The sequence below is a fragment of the Hyaena hyaena genome, unplaced genomic scaffold (genome assembly GCF_003009895.1).
Source record: "Hyaena hyaena isolate Hyena2069 unplaced genomic scaffold, ASM300989v1 scaffold_40, whole genome shotgun sequence".
Lineage (NCBI taxonomy): Eukaryota > Metazoa > Chordata > Mammalia > Carnivora > Hyaenidae > Hyaena > Hyaena hyaena.
The window spans coordinates 5,301,271-5,324,863 of NW_024080672.1; the positions used below are offsets into that span (position 1 = coordinate 5,301,271).

Genomic DNA, 23,593 nt, shown 5'->3' on the forward strand with positions numbered 1-23,593 from the left:
TGTCCCTGCTAGGTGGGCATGCATATGCCAGCTAAGACTGTTGCAGTGGAAAGGGATATGGGGAGACAGTCTTCCAGACCTTTCTGGTCATCTGATGGGGGCCTGAGCCGGTGTGTTCCCACTGCATCCCAGTGTCTAGCCCTGAGTAGGCACCCAGCAGGTGTGTGTTTGATAGAAGAATGAGAATGCATGGGCAGTGGAAGGGAGGGGGCTTACACTTGGAGACTGAGAGCCTTGCTGCAGGTAAGGGGGGTGTCAGAAAGAAGGGCTGTCCCTGTACCTCCTCTGACACTGGACCCACAGGATTCACACCTTCCTTTCTCTCTAGCCTGTAGACACCTTGGGGCTGACTGGTGTTACTCTGAGTGGGAGGCGAGCAGTGCTGGCCTGAGCCTCCTTCTGGATTGAGAAGCACCATGGCCAGCATCCTGCAGGCCTCTCTGGCTGCCTTCCTCCTTCTGCCTATGGTAAGAGCCCAGGACCCTCCCCTCTATGACTGCTTGGAGCCCCAGGCTCACCTGAACCCTCACCCCAGAGAAGAACCTGTGTCTTTTGTATACCCTTTGCCAAGCTCAGTTCACCTGGCTGGTATCTCTGCTTGAACCCCCACTGGGCCATTCAGTGCCTCTGTGTGAATTACAAAGTGTGCCCCTTCCTCAAGACCCTGTACTCATTGGATCAGAAATTGTGACACAATTGACAAATCTATTATGATGGTGACATATGTGACCACCTTTAGAGTTCTGCAGTGTGCAACCTGCTCAGCTGTATGCAGGGGCCCTAGTCACAGCAGTAGAAGGTGTTTCGATCCCAGTCTCTAGCCTGCCGAGTCTCTGCCAGGTTAGAGCTCAGAAGTCTGCTCTTTACTCATGCCTCTTCCTGAACAAGGGAAGGGTCAGGGAAGAGGGTTCCTAGGCATTGACTTCTACCTCTCAACCTGGGAATTTAGACCAGCAGTGGATGTGCTGTCTTCAGAGCCCTGGATGCCAGTCCTGCCTCTGTCCTGCCTCACTATATGACCACGGAGAAGCTTGCTCCTCTCCCTGGAAGCCAGCACATCTGTGAATAGTCAGGGCTAGACCGGATCCCTCAACACTGCCCTTGGCTGCTCAGATGCCTTGTGCCTGACTCCATACTTGCAGACATCCCTTTGGAGAACCATCCCTGGCCCCAGTTTTAAGTTAAAGTGACAGCATTAGAACACAGCTGCCATGATAGTAATGCATGGGCTTTGAAGTTCCTTGGTCCTGTGCTTAAATCCAGTACCTGCCACTAACTAGCTGTGTGACCTTGGGCGGTAACTCTTTCCTTTTCTCAGTTTCTGCTTGTGTAAAATGTGGGCAGGACTAAATGAGAGCAGCTAGTAGGTCTCTACTGAATGCAACCACTACTCCCTTGCCTGCTGCCCCTGGGGGTGCACCTCCTTTCTGAGGCCCCAGAGGAGAGAGAGGATGAGCTTTCTTAGCCCCTTCTCTCTCCCACCCCCTACTTGCCTCCCTAAAGTACACCAATAGCCTCGTGGTTTCTGGAGCCAGACTGCCCAGGTTCAGACACTTGCTGTACAGTCTACTAAGCTGTGTGACTTTGAGAAAGTTCCTTAGTGTCTCTGTGCTTAGATTCACACCTGTCAAATGGAGAATGATGAAAATAGTACCTACTCTGTAGTGTTTCATATGCATATGACAGAATAGCGCATGCATATAATATAGCATTATATATGTGTTTGCTAATATATTGTAACACATGGAAACTGAGACCCAGAGTGGGGTGGAATCCACTGAAGCCCACACACTGAATTGGTGGAGAAGAACCCTCAAGGCATCTGTGGTACAGTGGAGTCTGGGCCCCTGCTGGCCCTGGTCTCTCTGGCACTATGCTCTTCCTGCTGCTGCGCCCACCCCCCACACACTGCCCCCGGGCGTAGGTAACAGGGCTTGTAGATGAACCTTCGGGCAGCTCCTACCGTTCATCCCGTGTGTCCCTCGCAGGTCACTGCCATGCATTCTGACTGCATCTTCAAGAAGGAACAAGCCATGTGCCTGGAGAAGATCCAGAGGGTGAATGCGCTGATGGGCTTGAACGACTCTTCCCCTGGTGAGTAGGGCGGTGAGGAGGGCATAGTGTCCCCAGCATGTCCAGGCCAGCCTTTAGACACTGGCGTCCCAGCCTCTGGCCATTCGGTAGAGTGTGGTGGAGGGTTCAGGCACCTGGGTCCTTTTGAAAACGCTTTGGGGTGAGGAGTCCTGGACCTGCCCAGGGCAGTGACCCTCAGGTTTCTCTCCTCGGGGGCAGCCTGCCCTGGACATCGCATTCTGGAGGAGGCTGTTCTGGGTGGCTGGCTGTGGCCACTTCCATACCATGGGGGCTGGCATCTGGGCTGAGGAGCGGCCACGAGAGAGCTCATTAGCAAGCAGCCTGGGCTTGGTGGCAGCAGGGACACAGCTGTCACCAGTGGCCAAGCCGGAGAGCACCAGGGCGGCCCTGGGCAGGCAGTGAGGGGTCATCTTCCTCTCCTCTGCTCACCCCATCAGAAGCCAGAGAGCAAGGCTGTAGGGGGAACCCCACTCCTGGCGGCAGTGCTCCTTCCGGGCCTGCTGTTAGCATTACGGGGGAGCACTGCTTCCTGTGCTGGATGGGGCTGTGCACCATGGGGCCCTTAGCAGCCATAGCTGTCCCCGTTACATGCCCATACCACCCTGAATCCCAGTGACAACCCCAAATCCCTCACACCTTTTCCAAGTGTCTCGAGGGCATGGCATGGCCCCTGGCTGAGAACCAGGGGGTCTGTGTAACCCTCCCTTCCTGACCCCCCACTGCAGATGGGACACCGAGGCCCATGAGGCCCAGGCACCCTGAGCTTCCCGAGTCCCAGCGGGGCCAGAAAGAGGGTCTTTGGGGGAGCTTGGGGACTTGGGGGTGGGAGCATCCCCGGAGGCCTGGCCGGACTCACTTGTGCCTCAGTTGCTGGAGGCTGGGGCTCTTTGCCCAGACTAGAGGGCTCCACTTTTCCCTCTGGATCCTCCCCATTTATGAGGAGCTCTTCTGAGCACCATCTGTTTAAATACTTGATTAATTGGCAGCCCAGTTAAATGTAACGGTCCCTCTGGGCTGAGCTCCCTGTACAGTCAGTGAACATTAACTGGTAATGAAGCTGCTCCTGGCCACGCTGGCCTTTCCCTCTGGGCCGCACTCTGGCTGAGCCCTAACCAAGGCGGGGAGTGGATTCTAGGCCCCGCTACCCAGGGAGGCTGAAGCAGGGGGCCCAGATGGGCACAGCAGTTGCAGGAAACCAAGAAAATATCTGGTCCCAGCCTTCAGGGTATGGGAAATGGGGAGCCCTGGAGGGCAGTGACTCTTTAGACCACACAGGCGTGGGTGTGGGTGTCAGGCTGAGGTGCCCTGCCTCCCAGCCTAGTCTCTGATACACGTGGGGTTGAGCAATGAGAAGCATCCGGAAGGGAAGAGTAGAGGTGGAGGTGGGGCGGGGTACAGGTTAATTGCACAGCAATTTGGGGAGCTCTGGGTTAGGAAAAGGCATGAAGGCCTGCCCACAGCAGTGTCCTTGAAGAAGAAGAAGCATGAGGGAGACAGATGTAGCGATGGACTTCCTCCCCAGAGGGAGTGGGGGTACAGGGTCTCACCCCCCGGCCCCATGATGCTTAGGAGAGGAGGAAATGAGTTCTCTGTGGGGAAGATAGGGAAGAATTTGTGGAAAAGGGAGTATTTAAACAAGACCCTTGGTTCTCAAATCTGGCTGCACATCAGAATCACCAGGAACTTTTAGAAAAATGTACCCAAGCTACAATCCAAACGAATTAAATCAGGACCACAGTCCGTTACCGTCATGATTTTGAAAGGCTCCTCAGGCTTTTTGTGAGGTTGAAACCCATAAGCCAGGCTTAGGGAGGAGCAGACACGTGATGGCAGGTGAGAGCTGAGGTACAGATGAGTGGCAAGAACATTCTAGTATGAGGGGACCCCAGTAGCAAGAGGTGGGGGAGGGGAATGGGTAACCCCCTGTATCTGGAACTCTTGAATTGGAGTGTGTGTGGGGGGGTGGCTACAGGGAGGGTCTGGCTGAGGGTCCTAGGGGCCCTGTGAGTCAGGACACCCTCAAATCTGATCACCCCACAGGTCATCCTCAAACCGGGACTTGGGTGAGGGACCCTGGGTCTGTGGAAGAAATTCACTCATCCACCCATGCACTCATTCATTCACTCACTCATTCCTTCACTTGCTCATTCATTCATTTACTCATACATTCATTTACTCACTCATTCACTCATTCATTCACTCACCCATTCCCTCATTCAGGCATCACTGGCTCATTCACTCATTCATTTGCTTACTCATTCACTCACTTATTTGCTCACTCATTCATTCACTCGTTCATTCTCGGTCATTCTCATTTATTCCTTCACCCACTCATTTACTCACTCATTCTTTCAACTCCCATGATAAGCTGGAGCCCCAGTGTCTGGCCTGGGTGGAGCAGGGCAAGGCCATGGGTAGGGGGCTGCAGAGAGAGAGGTTTGCACTCTCATAGCCCTGGCTGCAGGGTAGAGAGGTCATGCAGTGGAGAGAGGTGGAGCTGGTGCTGTGGGAATTCAGTGGAAGGACAGAGAACTTCATGCTATTAAAATGTGTGGGTGGGATGGATCATGTTAATAGTCAATACTTACACAGACTTACCATGTGCTAGCCACTGTGCTAGTGCTTTTTCCTACCACTGCAGCAAGCAAGGTGGTAGGGCCTATTATTACCCCTATATTGTAGATGAGGAAACTGAGGCACAATGGGGTTATATCTTGCTTAGAGACAGTTCAATAGGCTGCAGAGGTGAAACTTGTATCCAGGCACTCTGTGCCCTCAACCACTGGATACACTGCCTCGGAAGGACAGGCTACACTGAGGCCTTAGCGCCCATCACAGGCAAGCAACTTTGTGAAGGGTGCTTAACACCTTCATTTTTTGGTCTGCAAATGGAGGAGAAAATAATATCTGCTACATAAGATTATTGCATTTAGTGCCAATCGTGGAAAGTGCTGAGGGTGTTTTGCGGCATTTGCTGAGGACTCAGCAGAGACATTATAGTTACTTAGAGCTGTCATCTTACAGTGTGGGGTGCCTCCAGGGTCTCCCTCCCATCTCCTGCTAGATCGGAGCTCTGGGGAAGTGTGCAGGTCTCTGTGGGAAACAGGGCAGTGCATTTTGGAACAATCTGGAAAGGTTTTCTGGAAGACCAGAGGAGGGGCTGGGAATCAGATCCAGGCTGCCGAGGGCCAATGGAGAAGCATGGGAAGGGGAAAGAGAGCTCCAGGTCAGGAATGACTCAATAAAGGAAGGAAGGGAGCGGTGAGTAGGGTGGGTGGGGACCGTAATGTCTGGGACTCAAATACCAGGGGCGGCTTCTGAATCTTCCCACGCACATCGTTGGACGGTATAGCTCACGTAACCTCAACAGAGTTCTCCCTCCCATTTCACCGCTGAGGCTACACAGACTCACAGAAGTGAGGTTGTTAGCCTGTTACCTGGTAAGTCCCGCAGCCAGGGAGGGAGGGACCAGCGTGTGCATTTGGTGGTTCTGGAGCCCTTGTGTTAACCACCGCACTGTTTTGTGGTTCAGAAGAGGTGCGGAGAGATACCACCAACTGCAGCCTCCCCCCTTGTGCAGTGAAATATCACTTGGTAGAGGAAGTTGCAACAAGACTGGAGAGAGACCTAGGAGAGGAGGGCATTCAATGTGCCCCCAGAGGCTTGCACTTCACTTGGCTACAAAAAGATTAAAGGGCATTTCTGTTTCTGAGGGCCAGGATAGCATGAGGCCTCAGCTTCTAGTGACCCGCTTGGCCGGGTCGCCCAGGCCCCTGCTGCAGCGCCATAGGAGAGGAGATGGGGCAAGGAGAGGCCCAGGTGTGTCCAGCCTGGCTCTCTGCAGACCTGTGCTCAGCAAGGGTTTTCGCCCACAAGCTGAGGTTGGAGGAGCCTCTCCTCAGGGGGCTTCAGAGCAGGTGGCCTCTGGGCGTCTTTCTGGTGTTGAATCTCTGGGACAGCATTGGCCTCGCTGTCAGGAGGCAGGGAGAGTTTGTGAGGGCCTTAATTTTCCCCATGCATTCCATGTGAGCCTCAGGACCTTGCAGCACCCTCGGCATGGCAGCTGAGCCAGGCTTCTGGGCTTCGTATTCAGCCTACTTGTGAAATACAGGCAGCCATTTACCTCTGTGCTCTGTGCAGTGCATTAGAAACCCCAGGGTCACTCATAGATGCTGATATCCAGGCCCTTCCCATACCCATGTGATACATGTTTGGGTGTGGGGTGTGTGTGTGTGAGGGGGGGTTATTGAAGGTATGCATTAAAAGCCTTCAGATGATTCAAAGGATATCCAAGCGTGAGAACCATTGGTGTGGGCAGAGGATAGCATCCACCAGGTGCCCATGTCATCTTGGATGCGAGAACAGACCCCAGGGCACAAGCAAGCCGGGCAGGGGTCTCATTCCTATTTGGCATGGTGCTGCCAGTCTGTGCTTGGGTGAAATGAGTGAGGCCAGTCCTCTCGCTGCACCCCTTCTTTGCCCCTCCCCTGCCCCTCTGTCCCTAAGCACACGATGCACCTGGAAATGGAAAAAGAAGATCTGTCGGCTTGTTCCAGTAACTGTGAGTTGTGAATGCCCAGTAACGCGCTTATCTGTTTTAAAAATATATTTATGTGTACTTCGTATGCTTCCCCATAATCTTGTAAATCCAGTGAGTGAGTGCGTTGGAAAGAGGATGCTAGTCTGCTGGAGGTGAGGTGTGTCCATGCTACCGCGTGTGTGGTTGGGGCTGTGGCAGCTCAGGTGGCGGCAGGCTGCTTCCGGTCAAGTCCTTACCCATCACTGGGATACCCCCAAAGAGGACACAGTAATGCACAGAGTGGCCTTCAGAGTAGAAGCCAAGGGACAGAGAGATGTAGGGGTGGGATTGGGGTTGCCCGGAGAGGTCCCGGTGCTCAGCAGACAGCTGAAGAGGGTAGAAAAACCAGGTCAGGCCAGGGAGGTAAAATCAAGCCTGCTGGCCGCGTGGTTTTATTCACAGTGTCCTTGGTGTGTTTTAAAGATGTTTATTGGGACTGTTATTAAGGAGCTATATTTAATGGTTTTGTACCTCATCCCAAGCCATGCAAGCTAAATGGGGCTTGAGACAGCACTGAGTCCAGCTCTGTCATGTGACACAGAGAGAGGTCGAGGCTAGAGGTGGCAGTCACTGGCTGAGTCACACGGAAGGCCGGAGCCAGCTCTGGGACAGGACCCAGGGCTGCCCTCCTAGCCGGGGAGCGGGCAGGCGGGGTGCCCTTTGTGCCACAGTGCTCTTGTGCCCGGAGAGAAGGAGAAAGGACTCCTGTGCGTGGGAACGGTGTCTCCACTCTTGAGAATCCCCGGGCCCACACAGGTCACATGTGTCCTTCTGGGCTGGTGGCTTTGTCCTCCTTGCTCAGCCCAAGTGGCCTGCCCATGTAGGGTGAGTCCAGCCAGCACCTCCTCTTCGCAGGGCTGTGGGCTTCCATCAGTCTGGAGGCCCTCCCTGCATTTCCGTGGGCTTTTTGGGTGTGGTGCTCCTTGGGGGGGTCCCCCCCCTACTCTGGAAAAGATAGAAGAGGCCTGTGGTGGCGTTTGCTGGGGCAGGAGGGAGGAGGTTTGGAGGGAAGGTGAGAAAGCCTGCTTGTTGCTATTCTGATCCAGCCCCTGAGGCCCGTCCGGGGTGCAGAGTGTTGTGTCCCAGCCCCCATCTCCACTCTCAGCACCAGAGGAGAGGCCTGGGGGAAGGGGGCCCACTTCAGGGCTGGGCCCAGGCTCCCCATCCCCAGAGCAAGACCAGCTTCTTGACTGCACCTCTCAGCTGCTCACTGAACGGGCCCCCAGCATGAGAAGAGGTGGGGTCTACAGGGACCCTCACCTGCAGCAACTCACTGCCTGTGTCTGACAAAGGGTTCCGTTTCTGTCCAAACTGGGTTTCTTTTAGTCTTGCAGTTAGTTCTCAGACTTGAGCCTGCATCAGAACTTCCGGGAAGGCTATTAAAACACAGAATTACTGGACCTAGCCCCAGAATTTGTGATTCAGTGGGTCTGGGTGGGGCCTGAACATCTGCATCTCAGGCAAGTTCTCTATGGTGTTCCTGGTCTGGGGTCCCTACTTCGAGAACCAGACTTCCAGAGGGGAGGACCGCATCTTCAGTCCCCAGCCCCCGATCCCCTTTGCGCTGAGCTCACAGCTGCTCCCCATTTTATGGATCAGAAATATTGGCTGTAAAGTAAATTTCAGTAAATTGAATCATTTTTTCCCCTTGAATTGTGTGCTAAAATGAGGGGCTTGTTCGAACAATGCCCAAGCATCCTCAAAGGGAGGACGGTGTCTTTGTCTGAGTCCCTTTGGTGCCCCTGGTCTCATGGGTTTTGAGCACTGTGTGGAAGTGGACAAAATCATCACCATGACAACCTGCGATTAGCTCCTTCTTTTGTTCCAGTCGGGGCTAATGGCCCTGTGTTCTCTCTCTGTTCAGTGTGCCCAAGTGGTCTTTCCCCCCCCTCTGCTGTCGCAAGGCCCTGCCTCTCCTTGGCCGCTTTGTGCAGTGCGTTAGTGGGAGCAGCTCTGTGAGCATGCACAGGGCTCTCCCCTGGAGCAGGAAACTTAAGGTGTCTGAATTCCTCTGATCTGGCGCCACAAAGCCTTTAAGACATAGTTGCAGACTGAGCCAGGAGGGCACAGGCGGACTTTGTGTAGAACTGGGGAGCCAGGGGAGAGGCGAATAGGGAGGGTTGGGGGTGTCAAAGCAGAGCGCTCTCCCAGGGAATAGGAGCCATTCTGATTTGTGACCTCTTCTGCAGAGGGGAGGAGGGAAAGGGAACAGTGTATGATGTACTTGACCTTGTCCTCCTTGGAGCATGCTTTCCTGGCTGCAATGTTGCTAACTTCTCCCGGTTTCCCCCCTATTCCTGGCCACCCCTCCTCAGTCTTCTTTGCCAGCCCCTCTTCGGAATCCCGGCATGCCTTCTTCTGTTGGGCGCCGGCCCTACTGCCTTCCCTTTTCGTCTCTAATGCACACCCTCTCACGGGACCTATTCTTCAGGTCCGTGGCCCTAACAGGCATCCCTGTGCCGGACCGCCCCCTGTCCTCTCCTTCCAGTGCCAACTTCCCTGCACTCTGGACTTTTATCTAACCGCCTGTTTGAAATCTACCTCCGCTTGGCTCTCGGTACCATCTCAAACTGAACACACTTCAGACGAAACTCCTGAGCTGCAGCCTGTCTAATACCCTACACCATTTGCTTCCCATCTGGTTCTTTCTGCTGTGGGGAGCCCTGCAGACCCTCAAGCCAGAAATCCAGGTACCATCCTTGGTACCTCCTTCTCTTTCACTGCATCGGTCAGGGTAGCCTAGACTTCTTGCTGCAGTAATGAGAAAACAAAACAAAAACTTGAAATTTCAGAGACTCAGCACACCAGTCTTTATTGCTTGCACACATCAGAGGCCAGTGTGACTGGCAGAGGTGGGAGGTGGGGCTTGACTCTTGAATCAGTCATTCTGATTCCATCTCAGGACACTGCCACCCTCAACATATAACCTCCAAGGATGCCACAGAGAAGGGGGAGGGAGAGCAAGGGCACAGACTATGTGAGGGGAGCCTCTGAGAGCAGTTCGTCACCTCCTCATACCGTTGGTGGGAACTCAGCCACGTGATGGGGGTGAGCACACTTGTCAGCCATGTCTGTCCCGTCTGTCACCACGCCCATCAGTTCTGCCTCCCAGCTCACCTACACAGAACGCTGTTCCATTTTGACTGTCCTGGCTCCAAATCAAGTCCCTCCACTGTCCCCTGGACTTCTGCCATATCCTAACAGACGTGTCTCCGTGTTTGATTTGCTGCTCTTGAAATGTAGTACCTTCCCCTGCAGCTGAATCAGACCATGTGACTCCTTGTCTTAAAATGCACCTGTGGGAGGCAAAACAATGCGCCCACCAATGATGTCCACGTCACGATCCCTGAAGCCTGTGAGTGTGTTACCTTACATGGCAAAGGGACTTGGCAGGTGTAATTAAGTTAGGGACCTTAAGATGGGAAGAGTACCCTGGATTATTCAGGTGGGTCCAGTATAATCACAAGCATCCTTAGAAGGGAAGGAAGGAGGCAGGAGGGTCAGAGAAGGAGAGATTTGAGAACGCCATGCCACTGGCTTTGAAGATGGTGAAAGGGACCACAGGGCAAAGAATTCTTGAATCTGGAAAAGACAAGGAGATGGACTCACCCTAGAGCCTCCAGAAGAAATGCAGCCCTGCAGACATCTCGACTGTGGTCCAGTGAGGCCTATTTTGGACTTTCTGACCTCCAGAACCGTAAGATAAGAAATTGCAGCAGTTAGGCCGCTGAGGTTGCTTCGTCGCAGTAGCAGTGGGAAAGTAATTCATCATCTAAGGCTTCTTCTTAGCATTTAGGATAAAATGCAAAGTCTTTTTCATGACCCCCAGACTATAAGCTCTGTGCAGGCAGGGACTGGGGCTGTTTTATTCACTCCTGTATCGCTCTGCAGCGTCTGACTCAGACACAGTGTCTTGGATAAATGAGAGAATAAAAGGGAGGGTAAGGGGAGAATGAGAAGGAAAGAAAAGGTAAAAGGAGGAGGGAGAGGAGAAGGAAAGAAAAGGTAAAAGGAGGAGGGAGAGGAGAAGGAAAAAAGCTGTGTCAGGATCCTGTAGTCCCAACAAAACTCAACTTCGTTGGGACTGGAGTCTGGAACAGATGGGAATAGAGGAGTTGGATGTATTCTGCGGGGGTGGAAGGAAAATGAGTTTCTGTCCTTACTTAGAGCAACTCAAGGCTCTTTCCAGAGCCCAGATTCTATCCTCCTCATCTCCCTGGAACGGGTTTCTGGGGGGATTCAGAGCAGGCCCCATCAGAGCCCATACCACCTCCCTCAGGAACAGGCTAAGGATGGGTGGGAGTGGGGGGCTGTAGAAGTGTGCACGGGGCATTCTGGGAAGCATCGACGTCGCCACCCGTGTCTCCTCCTGCCCCCAGTGGGCAGAGGGCTGTGAGCTCCCAATGGGGTCAGGGACATTGTCCCTTAAAGGAGAACTGTTTGTCTATTCAGATCATTTCTGACATTGAATATGTGAGTTTTCCACACCAGGCAATTCTCCAGTTTTCTGTGGATACCATCTGGTGTCTCTACAATTTAATTCATTTCTGATACTAACTACCTGGAGTTAGCATGGACATTACTGGTTAAGGGTCTTAGTCTCAAGACTGTCCCCTCCCCCACTTCAGACACCAAATTTGCAAATCATGAGTCCCCATGTTACATACTCTTCTGTCAGACTTGAGTACAAATTGGGGAATTCCCATGACCTCCTTGTCAGGTAATAATTTGCAATAATAGCTCACAGAACTCAGGGAAACACATTTACCAGTTTACTATAAAGGATATAAATGAATAGCCCGATGAAGGGGTTCATAGAGCAAAGTCCAAACGGATCCCAAGTGCAGGAGGTTCTGTCTCTGTGCAGTTTGGGGCACACCACCCTCCTAATATGTGGATGTGTTCACCAACCCAGAAACTCTTGGGACCCCGTTGTAGGATTTTTATGGAAGTTCTGTAATGTAGGTATGATTGACTACATCCTTGGCCATTGGTGATTAGCTCCTCTCCCCTCCACTGAGGTTGGTGGTTGGGGCTGAAAATTCCCATCCTCTAATCACTTGCTTGGTTCCCCTGGCAACCAGCCACAGCAGGGAAGAGTCACCTCGTTAGCATAAAGTCAGGAGTGGTTGGAGGGGGCTTATGAATAACAAAAGACAATCTCCTCACCCTCATCAGGAAATTCCAAGGATGTAGGATCTCTGCCTGGAACCCTGGACAAAGACCAAACATCTAATTCTTCTTATATCATAATATTCCAGTCTTCTAAGCCTAGATACTGGGACTGGGCCCTGGAGTTATGAATTTTAGTTCTGGTCTTTCCACCTGCCCTGGTGCTGTAGGAACTGCCTCTAGGACCCGGGAGGGGAACCAGGCTGGGAACTTAAGTGCCACCAGGAGGGCTTTGATAGTGTGGCAGGCCATGGGGAAGGGCGGGGCGCCCCTTGGTAGATGTTGTCATGACAGTGGGGCTGGGGAAGGGAGCCCCCGGACTGAGAATGGATTTCCCAACACGCCTGTCCACCTCTGGCCTCTAACCTGGGAGCCCCCTTCTCCCCTCACGGCATCTCTGCCTGAGCCCTGTATCCTTCCCTGCCCCTCAGCCCCTCAGGACTATGCTTCCTCTATCAAAAGTGGCCTGAGGGGCTCATGGGTGGCTTGGTCAGTTAAACATTTGACTCTTGATATTGGCTCAGGTCTTGATCTCATGAGTTCATGAGTTCAAGCCCTTCATTGGGCTCCTTGCACTGACAGTATGGAGCCTGCTTGGAATTTTCTGTCTCTCCCTCGCTCTCTCTCTCTACCCCTTCTGCGCATGTTCTCTCTCTATATATCAAAATAAATAAATAAGCACAACAAAACAGAAAGAGAAATGAAAGTGGCCGTAGATCTTGGGAATGTGAGCTGGCCCTAGCAGCTGGCTGTGGCAGGGCCTCATGTTCTACATTAAGGGAACGTCTATTGGCTGGGGCTTCTAGGGCAAGGGCCAGACACAGCCACACTCCACAGCCATTCCATGGTCAGCACGGACCATGGCAGCCAACGATGTGCTGTTGGCTCTCTTTCAAGGACACGGTGTCATAACCAGCCACATGCCGGCTCGTTGCCTGCTGTGAAGGGTGGACAGGAATCGGCAGTAACTGGATATTCCTGGTGGTCCCAGTGAGACCTGGGACCTTGCTCCCCTCTGGCCCCAGTGTGCTTGTCTTCTTGGCTAGCTCCCCTCAGAGTTTTCTGTGGTGCTTCCAGTTCCCAAACTTGGTCATTCTAGGAGCAGGAGACTATAGGCCAGCGTGACTGGGTGTGAGTTCCCAAATAGCCAGATCGGAATTCAGAGACTGGGTTTTCTGCACTTGCAAGCCTTGGGTGCCTTCTTGTCCAAACGCTACCCATAAGTCAGTCATGGGTGCCAACAGAGAGGCTGGAGCGCATGAGGCCAGCCCTAGGCCCCCCGCCCCGGCCCGTGCCTGCCCAGGCATCCTCTGTGGCCTGTCGGTGGCACTCCACTGGCATTGCTTCTCACCTGGCAGGGCTCTGTTGCCTCTCCCTGCCTGGGCCACTCTCAGGGGAATGATTCTCAGGGACACCTAATTGAAATAATGAAATTAACGACAGTAACAACAGTGACCATGCATTTAGTGAGCCTGGTGTTCTAAGACCTGTACACGTATGAGTTCGTGAATCCTCACGACAAACAGCTCTGTGAGGTGGGACACAGTGGGTCACCCACTGGCTGTCTCTTATCTGGTAGAGAAGCCCTCTTCAAAGCCCCTATTTATAGACCCCTCAGCAGGATGTGGGTCTCTTCCTGAAATTGTATTCTGCTGTCAGACCCTCCAGGCAGCCACCTCTGTCCTCCACCTTTGCCCCCTCTTAGGAATTCTGGTAAATGTGGGGTTCCCTGGGGCTCCCTCCTCCATGCTTTTCTCACTTCATGCCCCTTCCCTGGGTGAACTGCAGTCCCCTGTCCTCTCCCACTCCATGTGCCGGAGGGGAAAGCCAGGGCCGGGCCTCGGGGGCACGTTAAGGACTTGAGGTCGGGGTGGGCTCTATGACCAGGCCGGATCTTCCTTAGGAAAGATCACTGTCACAGCTCTGTGGGGTGGAGGAGACCATGGTCCTAGTGAATGGTAGGTTACCCTTTAACTAGGTGGGGGTGGTAGATGCGGAAGTGTTCCACAAGTATTTGGAGGTCAAGCCAGCAGGACATGGTGACCAGTTAGACCTGGAACAAGAAGGAGAAGGAGACATAGCAAGGGTGATCTGTTACTGAAACCCAAGTTCATCTGCCTTTTCCTCAAAAAGCCAATACTCGAGAGATGGAGTTTGATTGGAAAGGAATGTGGGCTTTGTTCAGGAAGCTGGCCACTGGGGAGAAGGCAGACTTGTCCAAGGCCAGCTGTGAGGTTTCTGCCTGGCCCAGAGATTTTTTCATTTTTTAATTAATTAATTACTTTTAATGTTTATTCTTTTTTGAGAGAAAGCAAACGAGCAGGGGAGGCACCGAGAGAGGGACAGTGGATCTGAAGTGGGCTCTGCACTGACAGCAGAGAGCCCAATGTGGGGCTTAAACTCATAGAACTGTGAGGTCATGACCTGAGCCAAAGTCAAACGCTCAACCACTGAGCCACCCAGGTGCCCCCTCTCCCACCAGAAATTTTTTTTGAAGGGGTGTAGGGCAGTTAGTCAGTTAGGGGAGTGCAGTGGTCTGTTACATTCCTTGATTACATGCACTCTCGATGGGGCCTTATACAAGACAACATTGTGGTGCTCAGAAGTTGGACAGGAGGGTCTGGTGACATGCAGAAGGGCTCTGTTCTTTTCAAGGAAAGAATGCATGACCTACAGATTTACAAAGAGAGATTTAGTTAATTATGCGCGCTAAGGGTGCTTGCTAAAGTTTGAAGACTACTAGGTTGGTCAGAGGGTCAACCAAGGCGACATCAAGGCTAGGTGTCTAGCTGGGGGCTGAGACAGGAAGTCAGGCTTTAGTAGGAAATGCTGAGTTGAGTCTTGGACTTGCTGGGCTTGGATTGCCTTGGCCCTTCATGGTGGGGATATCCAGTTATGTGAGGACGCTTCCAGGGAGTGCAGGAACTCAGGATGGGGAGGTTGTCTGTGAGTAGCTCTGTCCTGAAGTCCATGAACTAGGGATCTTGTCCAAGGAGAGAGGGGAGAGACCAGGGCCAGGGCAGCCGCCAGCACCTGCATTCAGTCAGGGTCAGCAGGGCAGGCCCTGTCGGGGTGAAGAGATGGGTGGTGGGCAGAGACATTTCAGTGGAGAGAGGGGTAGCGCCAGGAAGGGGTGGAGCATGAAGGGAGGTGGGGAAGCAGCCACTGGGAGCGCGGGGGCTGGAAGGAGAGAGGGGATATGTGCTGGGCAGAGGTTGCAAGAGGGTCTGATGAGCCCCCAGATAACATCTGGTCATCAAGTTCATCATCTGTCTCTTGCTCCCAGCAGTGCATGTCCAGTGAGACCCAAATCTTGATGATCCCCAGACATCCCTCAGCCTGTCCTCGCTCGCTCCTCCCTCTCCAGCCCTGAACTGGGCCTGTGACCCCCTGCAATGGCCTCCCTGTCTCTGGGCTCTGTGTCCCTTCACAGTCCTGGGCCTTGGCCACGCAGGCCTCTGCCTGGACAGCTCTGCCCTTTTCCCCATCTGGCCGGTTGCCCCTCCTCCTTCCGGTGTCAGAGCCTAGCCATCTGGAAGTCAGGTGCAGCCCTGGAGCAGCACCCTCAGGCCAGCCACTTCCTAGCCCTCCCCTTAGGGGCAGGGAGGGCCCACTGAGGAGGCGGAGCTGAAACTGGCACCCATAGTGATGGCCGAGGCTGTGAGGACTGGGGGCAGCTGGTGCGGGATGAGGGGAGGTTGCTGTAAAGCCCCCAGCATCTCATGCTTACTGATCCCACCCTGGCCTGTGCTGGTCTGCTTTTCTCCTCCCTGCAGCCCTGCCAGCAGAAGTGGGGCTGTGGCAGATGTAAAGTCAGCTGGGAGCCCCCTCCCCACCCCAGGGACTCCTCAATGTCCCAGCTCCTCTTTGAGGGGTTTTCAGGGATGAGGCTGAGCCCTGCCTCACACAGGAAGCCTCACCTTCCCTCCACGAAACTCTTCCCTCCCGCTGCAAGGGCCTGGCTCATGAGGGTGTATGTGCACATGTGGGCACCTGCCTGTATGCATGAGTGTGGTGTGTGTGTGGTGCATGTGCACGTGGCCAGGCCCTCTCTCACCAGGGCTCTCTTCCACACAGGCTGCCCCGGGATGTGGGACAACCTCACGTGTTGGAAGCCTGCCCGCGTGGGTGAGATGGTCCTCGTCAGCTGCCCCGAACTCTTCCGAATCTTCAACCCGGACCAAGGTGAGTCTCCCCCTGGGACCTATTAAGGCCTTGATTGGTCTAGTCTGCTCCCCACACTCGGGCCCCAGACCTACCTGGGACACCCTGCAGGTTGATATTCCCTGCCCCAGAGCTCCCAGACCCTGGTCTACTCAGGACCACAGAGGCACCTGCAGACAGGGCCCCCAGGTCGACGTGGAGATGCACGGTTATGTATGAGGCGAGGCTGTGCTGTCAGATGTGGGCTCCATCACTTACTCAACTGGGGCCTTGAGCAAGGCAGTTCACCCCTCTGTCCCTAGTCTGTCAAATGGGAATGTGGCATAGTGACTGGGGAATCAGTGGAGGAATACACATGGCAGCCACTCAGTCCAGGCCTTGAGACATTTTAATGGTCCATAACGTTAGCTGGTGTTACTGTAATAAACTTCATACAGGGATGCTCAGAGGTTCAGAGAGACACCCAGATATGGACACACAATAAGACACCCTTAGGCAGCTGGACACAAGACACTCGCCCCATGGCCACACTCACATACCCACTGAGATACTGAGTCACAACGAGCTCTGTTTGGGACATGACTGTGTTTCGGGTCTTGGTGGACCATTGATACGCTATGGAGATGTTCAGGGGCCCCAGACCAATCTGAGATTCCTAGGAGTGGGCAATGGCTGAGTGTGTGACTCAAGATGCAGGGACAGTAGGGGCCCCTGGGTGGCCCAGTCGGTTAAGCGTCCAACTCTTGATTTTGGCTCAGGTCATGATTCAGAGTCTGTGAGTACGAGCCCCACGTTGGCCTCTGTGCTGACAATGTGAAGCCTGCTTGAGAGTCTCTATCTTCTCCCTCTCTGCCCTTCCCCTGCTCATGCTATCTCTGTCTCTCTCTCAAAAAAAAGAAAAAAGAAAAGACATAGGGACAGGAGGCAGAGGAGAGGGGGCAGTGCTCTGTGTTAAGGCACAAGGCCTTAATGACTGCATCTCTAAGGGCAGGGGTCTGAGGAAAAGGGGATCATGCAAATCTCTTCTTTGGGGGTGAGTCCGGTGGGCTCTCCAGGCCAGTTCCCACTTTTCAGCTGGGACCTTGTAGACTCCTAAGAAAGGCTGCTGTCCAGTCAGTCCACACTGACTCCAGGAGGGGCCTAGAGCTGGACCCTGGTCTCACCCCACTCCTGTGGCTGTCAAGGGAAGCAGGGCACCAAGGTAGTGGGGGCAGGGAGAGGAGACAGGGCTGGACTCTAGGCAGGTGATATCCTGAGAACCGGCCCACTGACTGCTGAGCCCTGGGTTGGGGCCTCGTTTAGAGGAGGGTGGAGGGATTAGAGGGATCTGAGTCACTTGCGCGGTCATACACAGGACCTTGCCACCTGGCCCTCAGCTTCCTCCTTCACCTGCCTATGGCTCAGGCTGATGTCCTTCTAGCACTGCAGAGGTCCAAGCTCCAGTCCTCTAGGGAGTCCTGCCTACCTCCGCCCTCCACCCTGTCTGTGAGAGGCAGAGGCACATTCTCTTTTACTCATGGGACTTTTCCTCTACAACACCTGACTCTGCCCAGAGGGGAAGGGGCTTGCAGGAGGCAGTGGTATGTTGGGGTGCAAGGCCCCATGCAAAGACCACGGAAGGCAGGGTTTAGCTACAACTCCTCCCTGCCCCTCCCCTCACTGCCCCTTGTGTGGCTTTCGGCCACACCTCCCACCTCCAGACCTGCCAGCCCAGAGGGAGAGTGGCAGTTGGGCTGTCCCATCCTGACAACTGGGGTTCTCTGCGGTGTGAATTTGCAAGAGGAGACAAACTCAGGAAGTGCTGCGGTGCGGGGTACCGTGTGCGTGGTGGGTCATTAGGTGCCGAGGCAGCAGGTGACTCAGCCGCATCCCTGATGCGTTCCTATGGAAACCACCTTCATCACTTCCTCCGTGCATGTACTCCTCGCATTCATCATTTACTTGAAGTTCCTTGCACATCTGCTTTGGGTCAGGTACCGTGGCAAGACTGCTTCTTTTCAACAACAAAAAAGGCAACATGAATCAGCAGTAAACTAAGATTTTAAGATTTAGGTCCTCCTCGCCCTATCCCTCCCTCTGGCAGTTGCACGATGAATGTGTTATTTACACCTGATTCTTAATGGCTCATTAAGGCAGGGCCTTTTAGCATCTCTGTTCCCGAAACTGGATCAGTGAGACTTGCCTTAAATACTTAGAAAGTCGAGAATGGCATTTCTCATTTTGTTTCGCGGTTTCCAGGGCTGGATTTGTTCGCTGGAGTAGTTGTTGCTTTGCAGGTTATTGAAGATACGGGAGCACTGATCCTATATCTCAAATGCCTTCTCTCAAATGCCTCTTCTCATTTCTCTTTAACTGGGTCCCGTGTCTGGCCCACCCCCAGCCTGTAGTCCTCATGGCCCTGGGTCCCCAGCAGAGTCTGGGAGGAGGGAGTGGGAGAGGGAGGGAACGAGCAGGACCCAGTGAGAGCAGAATCAGCTTCAGCCCCCTTGTTCACTTCTGTATTGTCTCTCTTTCTTTTTCAGTGTGGGAGATGGAATCCATTGGTAAGAGGAACCTTGGAGAGAACAGGCTGCTGATCATCTATGTGTCCATCTGTCCATCCAGCGGGAGCCCAGTTCTGACTGCTGGGAATGGGTGGGGGTGGAATGAGAGGCTTATCAGGGACCAGGTTCCCCCCACACCACCCACCCTTGGCCATCCGGGAGGTGGAAGGCACAGGTGCCTTGGCGTTGGGTGCTCACGGGCTGATTTGGAAGGTTGAGACGCACTCGTAGAGGGGTTGGAAAATGAGCCTCCTAGTGTGCACAAACATACATACAGGCCTGAATGTGTGTGTGAACCCACATAGATACTGACCTCCTCAGTGGCTGTGAAGTTGGAACGTAGGGCAGGCTTGAGAGCATGGGAGACCTAGCTATGCAGCAGGCAGGCGGGACAATGAGTAGGTCTGGAGAGGCTTCCTGGGGGAGCAGGGGGTGGTATGTCAGCTACGTGTTGGAAACAGGATTTTGAGAAGTAGAAAGGAATCAAGGGTTCATGGCCAGCAGGGAAGTCATCATAAGAAAGGATGGAGGTGAGAATGAAGAGTCAGGAGAGAGAAAAAATGTCTGAGGATCAAGTCCTGGGCTCCTTTGGTTGAGGTAGATTTGGGGCTGAGATGGAGACTTGCAGACCAAAGAAGAAACCCAAGCCTGGGACCCGTGTTGCCATTCTTTGCCTTTTTCTGGAAAAGGCCAGTCATCCTTTTCTGTTCCCCCCCACCTCCAGTCCAGAGGCCCTCCCACCTTCCTGACAATATCCCATTTGCACTTCCTGTTGCCCAGTGGGGAGAACTGAGTCATGGGCCATCATTAGCATCACAGAAATGCAAAGCAAATGAGACTGATGCTAGAAGGCATGGTGTGTCAGAGCAGTGTGTGGCTGCCAGGTGTGCTGCAGCCTTTTGGCCGAGACCCGACCTCTGTCCTCTGGACCAGGGATGGCCTTGGGCTACCAGGGTAGAGAGTAACCATGCACAGGCCTGACATGTGGATGACTGTGTGTGCTGACTCATGCCCTCTTCTGTGCTTTGCAGGAGAGTTTGATTTCCCTGACAGTAACTCCTTAGATCTCTCAGGTGAGGCTATGGGTAAGCTGGGGCCAACCGTGGGCGGGGTGGAGGGAGGGCACCTGCTGACACGTGAGCTGGGGGACCCCTGTCCCAGGGCAGGCAGTACCTTTCTGTGGCTGTGTGATCTTTGGCAGGTCGCTCCCCTTCTTTGAAAAAGCTGTGGATTTTCTCCAGGGAAACTCTTACTCGTGTGCTCAGATAGAACATTGTGCGTACAATCTCTGGGAGCACAGATCTCTCAAAGCCTCATTGTGGATTCCCAAGTACAGATCCCCTGGATTAGATGGCCCCTAATAGTTTGGAACTCCCCAAGGTGCGACTGTGGTTCTCAACCTTTCACTGTGATCTGTCACCTAGTGGGCTTATTAAAATTCCTATTCCTGGACCCCTCCCCCCCCCCCCAGAGTCCCTGATTTAGTAGGCCTAGGGTAAGGCCTGAGAATGTTCATTTCTAGCCAGTCTCCCAGCTGATGCTTGAGGGCTGGTCTGGGAAGGGTGCCCACTTGGAGAACCACTGCCCTAAAATTCTGTGCTTCTATGAAGTTGCTGGGGCAAAATAGCCTAGTGAAGTAGGAGCAGCCATCACGGTGATTTGACATTCTGGAGAGTACTCGATCTTCTGGAGATTTCCATCAGAACAATAGAGTGGCAAATTCGTGGAATAGTTCTGAACAAAATGGTTTATACGCTTCTGTGCCCACACTGTCTTATAAAAAGAAACAGAGAAAGAAGGAAAATAAAAGAAAGGAAATGGCTTCTACCTCTAGGACACTTTTACAGAATTGCTTTTCAAAGCAGCTTCCCTTTCCTCTTCCTACCACCCTGATGTGGGCAAAGCAGAGAGGAGATGAGGCCCAGAAATGGGAAGGGACTTGGCCAAGGCCCTGATTCCCCCAGGATGTGCAGACTTTCAGAGGGACTTGGAAGGAGGTCTCCAGCCAGTAAGAGCCTGACATGGATTTGCTGGAGGAAAGAAGAATTTGGCATCAAAATGTGGGACAGAAGTGACTCCTTCTTTCCCTGGGACTGGCAGACCTCCTCCTTGCCCTGTGTCACAGGACTCCAAATCCGAGAGGCAGTGGGGACCAGGAATCCCCCCACTCTGGGCAGAGCTGACTTCTACAGCAGGGTCACTCACCCTTTGCTGCTTCCCAGAGTCCCAGGAAGTATCTTCCTGATTCTCTTGGTAGAAAAAGAATTGGCCTGAGATCTTCCAACTCCACTGGCAAGGACACGAGGTTGGAGGAGTGTAGACTGGTTTCTTGTCTTGGTCTCTGCCAAGAGATCTCCTTGCTGAGCCGCCCCCCCCCCCGCCCCCCACCAGTGATGGCCTCAGCCCCAGCAGGGGATCCTTCCAGAAACATGGGTTCTGGAGCCCCCTTTTCCGGAGATGTTGCCTCCGGAACAACATCTGGTCCCTGAATCCTGTAAAAGAACCATTCCCATGTGTCCTAATATATCAGTTAAACTCCCAGAAAGCCAGTCTGGGGACAGGGGTCAGGCTGGGGCCACACTCCAGTGCAGGGATGGAGGCAGAGGGGGCTGTGTGCCTTCTCCCCTTCACAGGGCATCTGTGGTTCACCCTTACAGACAGTCAGGAGAGGGGAGGATGAAATGAACAGTCATTAAAGGCTAAAAGGCCTCAGGCGGGGCAAAACCCAATCTAGATTCCACTCTGTAGACAGGAAATGACTCCCTCTGGTTTGGTGTCCTACAAAATGGCCTTTAAAGTCTATCAAACGAAAATTAAGGTGCATTAGTGACATAAAACAGACCTCTAAACCTGGGGAGGCAAATCTTTGTGTTTTTTTTTTAAACTTAAATATATATCTTAATAAGATCTGGCGCTAGGTTAATGCAGGTCTGGTCCTTGTTAATTAAGCAAGCCGTGTGTCCCCTTTGTGCGGGATATTGCTGCTAGAAGGCCCAGAGCTCCCAATGTATGACCAGAGCTCCTACATCACGGTCACCTGAGACGGTTTGTAGAGCAGAGTCTGGGGGTTGGAATGCAGTGGGGCTTGCAATGGTGACCTCCCGTCTTCTTTTCTGCTCATTGCAATTTGACGAGTGCTGACCCAGGGCCTAGGGAAGGAGCTCAGGCCTTGTCTGAGTGAGTATTGTCCAGCTCCAGAAGAGAGGGAGGCTGGACTCAGCCTGGCTCGGTCCCCTCACCCCTTGTTAAGAGACCGGCAGTGCCTTGTCCTCTCCAGTGTCCTTTGTGTAAAGGCTGAGCTTAAGGTCACCAGCAATCACTCTTTTCCCTCCGACAATGGTAGATTTCATGAACCTTCAGTCACCATGCTTCCTGGATGGGCATATAGGTTTCCAGAAATCCTTACTTAAGAAGTAATAATTTTCAAATAAGAATTTCAGGGTCCTTTTAAATCACTTCCATGCCTCACTGAGGTTTTGTTCTACTGCAGACATGAGGGTGGTGAGCCGGAATTGCACCGAGGATGGATGGTCGGAGCCATTCCCTCATTATGTAGATGCTTGTGGATTTGATGAATACGAGTCTGAGACTGGGGACCAGGTGAGTGTCTGTCCCCACCTGGAAGTGGTGGGGGTGAGGCTGAGGAGGCCTGTGGCACTGTATTCCCAGCAAAGGCCTTAGTTCCTTTTGGGACTCCAGGAAGCTCAGGTCCCTAGGCAACCCATGAAAACCTACTGTGTACCCAAGTACAAAGAGGGCAAGATTTCCACTCATTTATTCCGGGCCAAGAAGCATCTGGTTTGCTGCCTGAGCCCCTTAAGCCCCTACCACATGTGCCCAGCCTCCCTGGCTGCTCTTCTAGGATGCTCATCCTTCCTGTGGGCCGGCTACTGAAAGGTTGATGCCGGACTTAGCAGGGGGCCTCCTGGACACTTCTCCAGGCTAAGGCTGCTACCTGTTCTGATTGGTTGGTGCCCCTATATTTAGCAAACATTTACTGAGCATCAACAGAATGCAGACACTGCAGAGAGGAGAGATACTCATGGGGGATGAAGTGGGGGCCAGGGTAGTAGAGGGAAAGGAGGAGGTGAGAAAGGAATGAGGAGCTGAGTAGTGGGCCCCAAGGTGGGTAGGCCCTGGCCTGAGGGGGCTGGGGGATTGGGGCAAGCCCCGTGTGGAACCCTGAATATTTTGTGCTTTGCTCCAGGATTATTACTACCTGTCAGTCAAGGCCCTGTACACAGTTGGCTACAGCACATCCCTTGTCACCCTCACCACTGCCATGGTCATCCTGTGTCGTTTCCGGTAAGACCCTCCCCCAGCAGCGTTTGAGCTAGCGCAGCCCACCCTAGCTCAGAGCCCTTCCTCTGTCCCACCCACCTCCACCCCTTTCCCTGGATATCAGCCCTGGAAGTCCTTTAGAGGGCAAGGACATTTCCCTCACCCCTAGGCTAACAGTTGGGAAACTTGACCGGAGAGAGAGCAAATGATGTTTCCAGGTCCACACAGCAAGGTAGACCTATGTTCCTCAGTTTTATCCTCTTGGTGTAGATAGAGAGAGGTCACGGGAGGGGAAAGCCCGACCTCTGGGGATAGTAGAGCCAGGCAACAAAGGCCTGGCAGTGAATGAGGATTTAGAGAGGTGGGAAGGGGGTGGGATGGGGGTGGGATGGTAGGGACCCCTTGAGATAAAGCCGTGGAGCTGGCCCAAAGCAGACCTCAGAGTGGAGGGGTGGAACGGGTTCCTTGCTTCAAGGCCTCTTCCTCCCCTGGCTTGCTGGCGTAGGAAGCTACACTGCACCCGCAATTTCATCCACATGAACCTGTTCGTGTCCTTCATGCTGAGGGCCATCTCCGTCTTCATCAAAGACTGGATCCTCTACGCGGAGCAGGACAGCAACCACTGCTTCATCTCCACTGTGAGTGAGCCAGGACCTGGCAGGAGGCCCCCTGCCCTCCCAGGACTCCCTTCCCTGTGACACCCTGTCACCCAGGTGTTTTCCTGCAGGTTGAGGCATTGTCCCCGGTGAATGCGGAAATC

At 53.5% G+C, this 23,593-nt stretch overlaps 1 protein-coding gene across 4 annotated transcripts in view; it reads left to right on the plus strand.

Moving 5' to 3' along the window:
* Positions 1 to 389: 389 nt before the first annotated feature.
* Positions 390 to 23,593, plus strand: part of ADCYAP1R1 (ADCYAP receptor type I) — a 42,339-nt gene continuing 19,135 nt past the window's right edge. The window contains exons 1-8 of one of the 4 annotated variants that reach the window (XM_039229840.1): positions 390 to 467; positions 1,989 to 2,094; positions 15,923 to 16,030; positions 18,532 to 18,552; positions 19,584 to 19,625; positions 22,043 to 22,152; positions 22,760 to 22,857; positions 23,339 to 23,471. In XM_039229840.1, coding sequence (XP_039085771.1) covers positions 417 to 467; positions 1,989 to 2,094; positions 15,923 to 16,030; positions 18,532 to 18,552; positions 19,584 to 19,625; positions 22,043 to 22,152; positions 22,760 to 22,857; positions 23,339 to 23,471 — 669 coding nt within the window. In that variant the 5' untranslated portion in view covers positions 390 to 416. The remainder of the gene's footprint in view (positions 468 to 1,988; positions 2,095 to 15,922; positions 16,031 to 18,531; positions 18,553 to 19,583; positions 19,626 to 22,042; positions 22,153 to 22,759; positions 22,858 to 23,338; positions 23,472 to 23,593) is intronic. The other 3 variants (XM_039229841.1, XM_039229838.1, XM_039229839.1) reach the window with 3 other exon arrangements.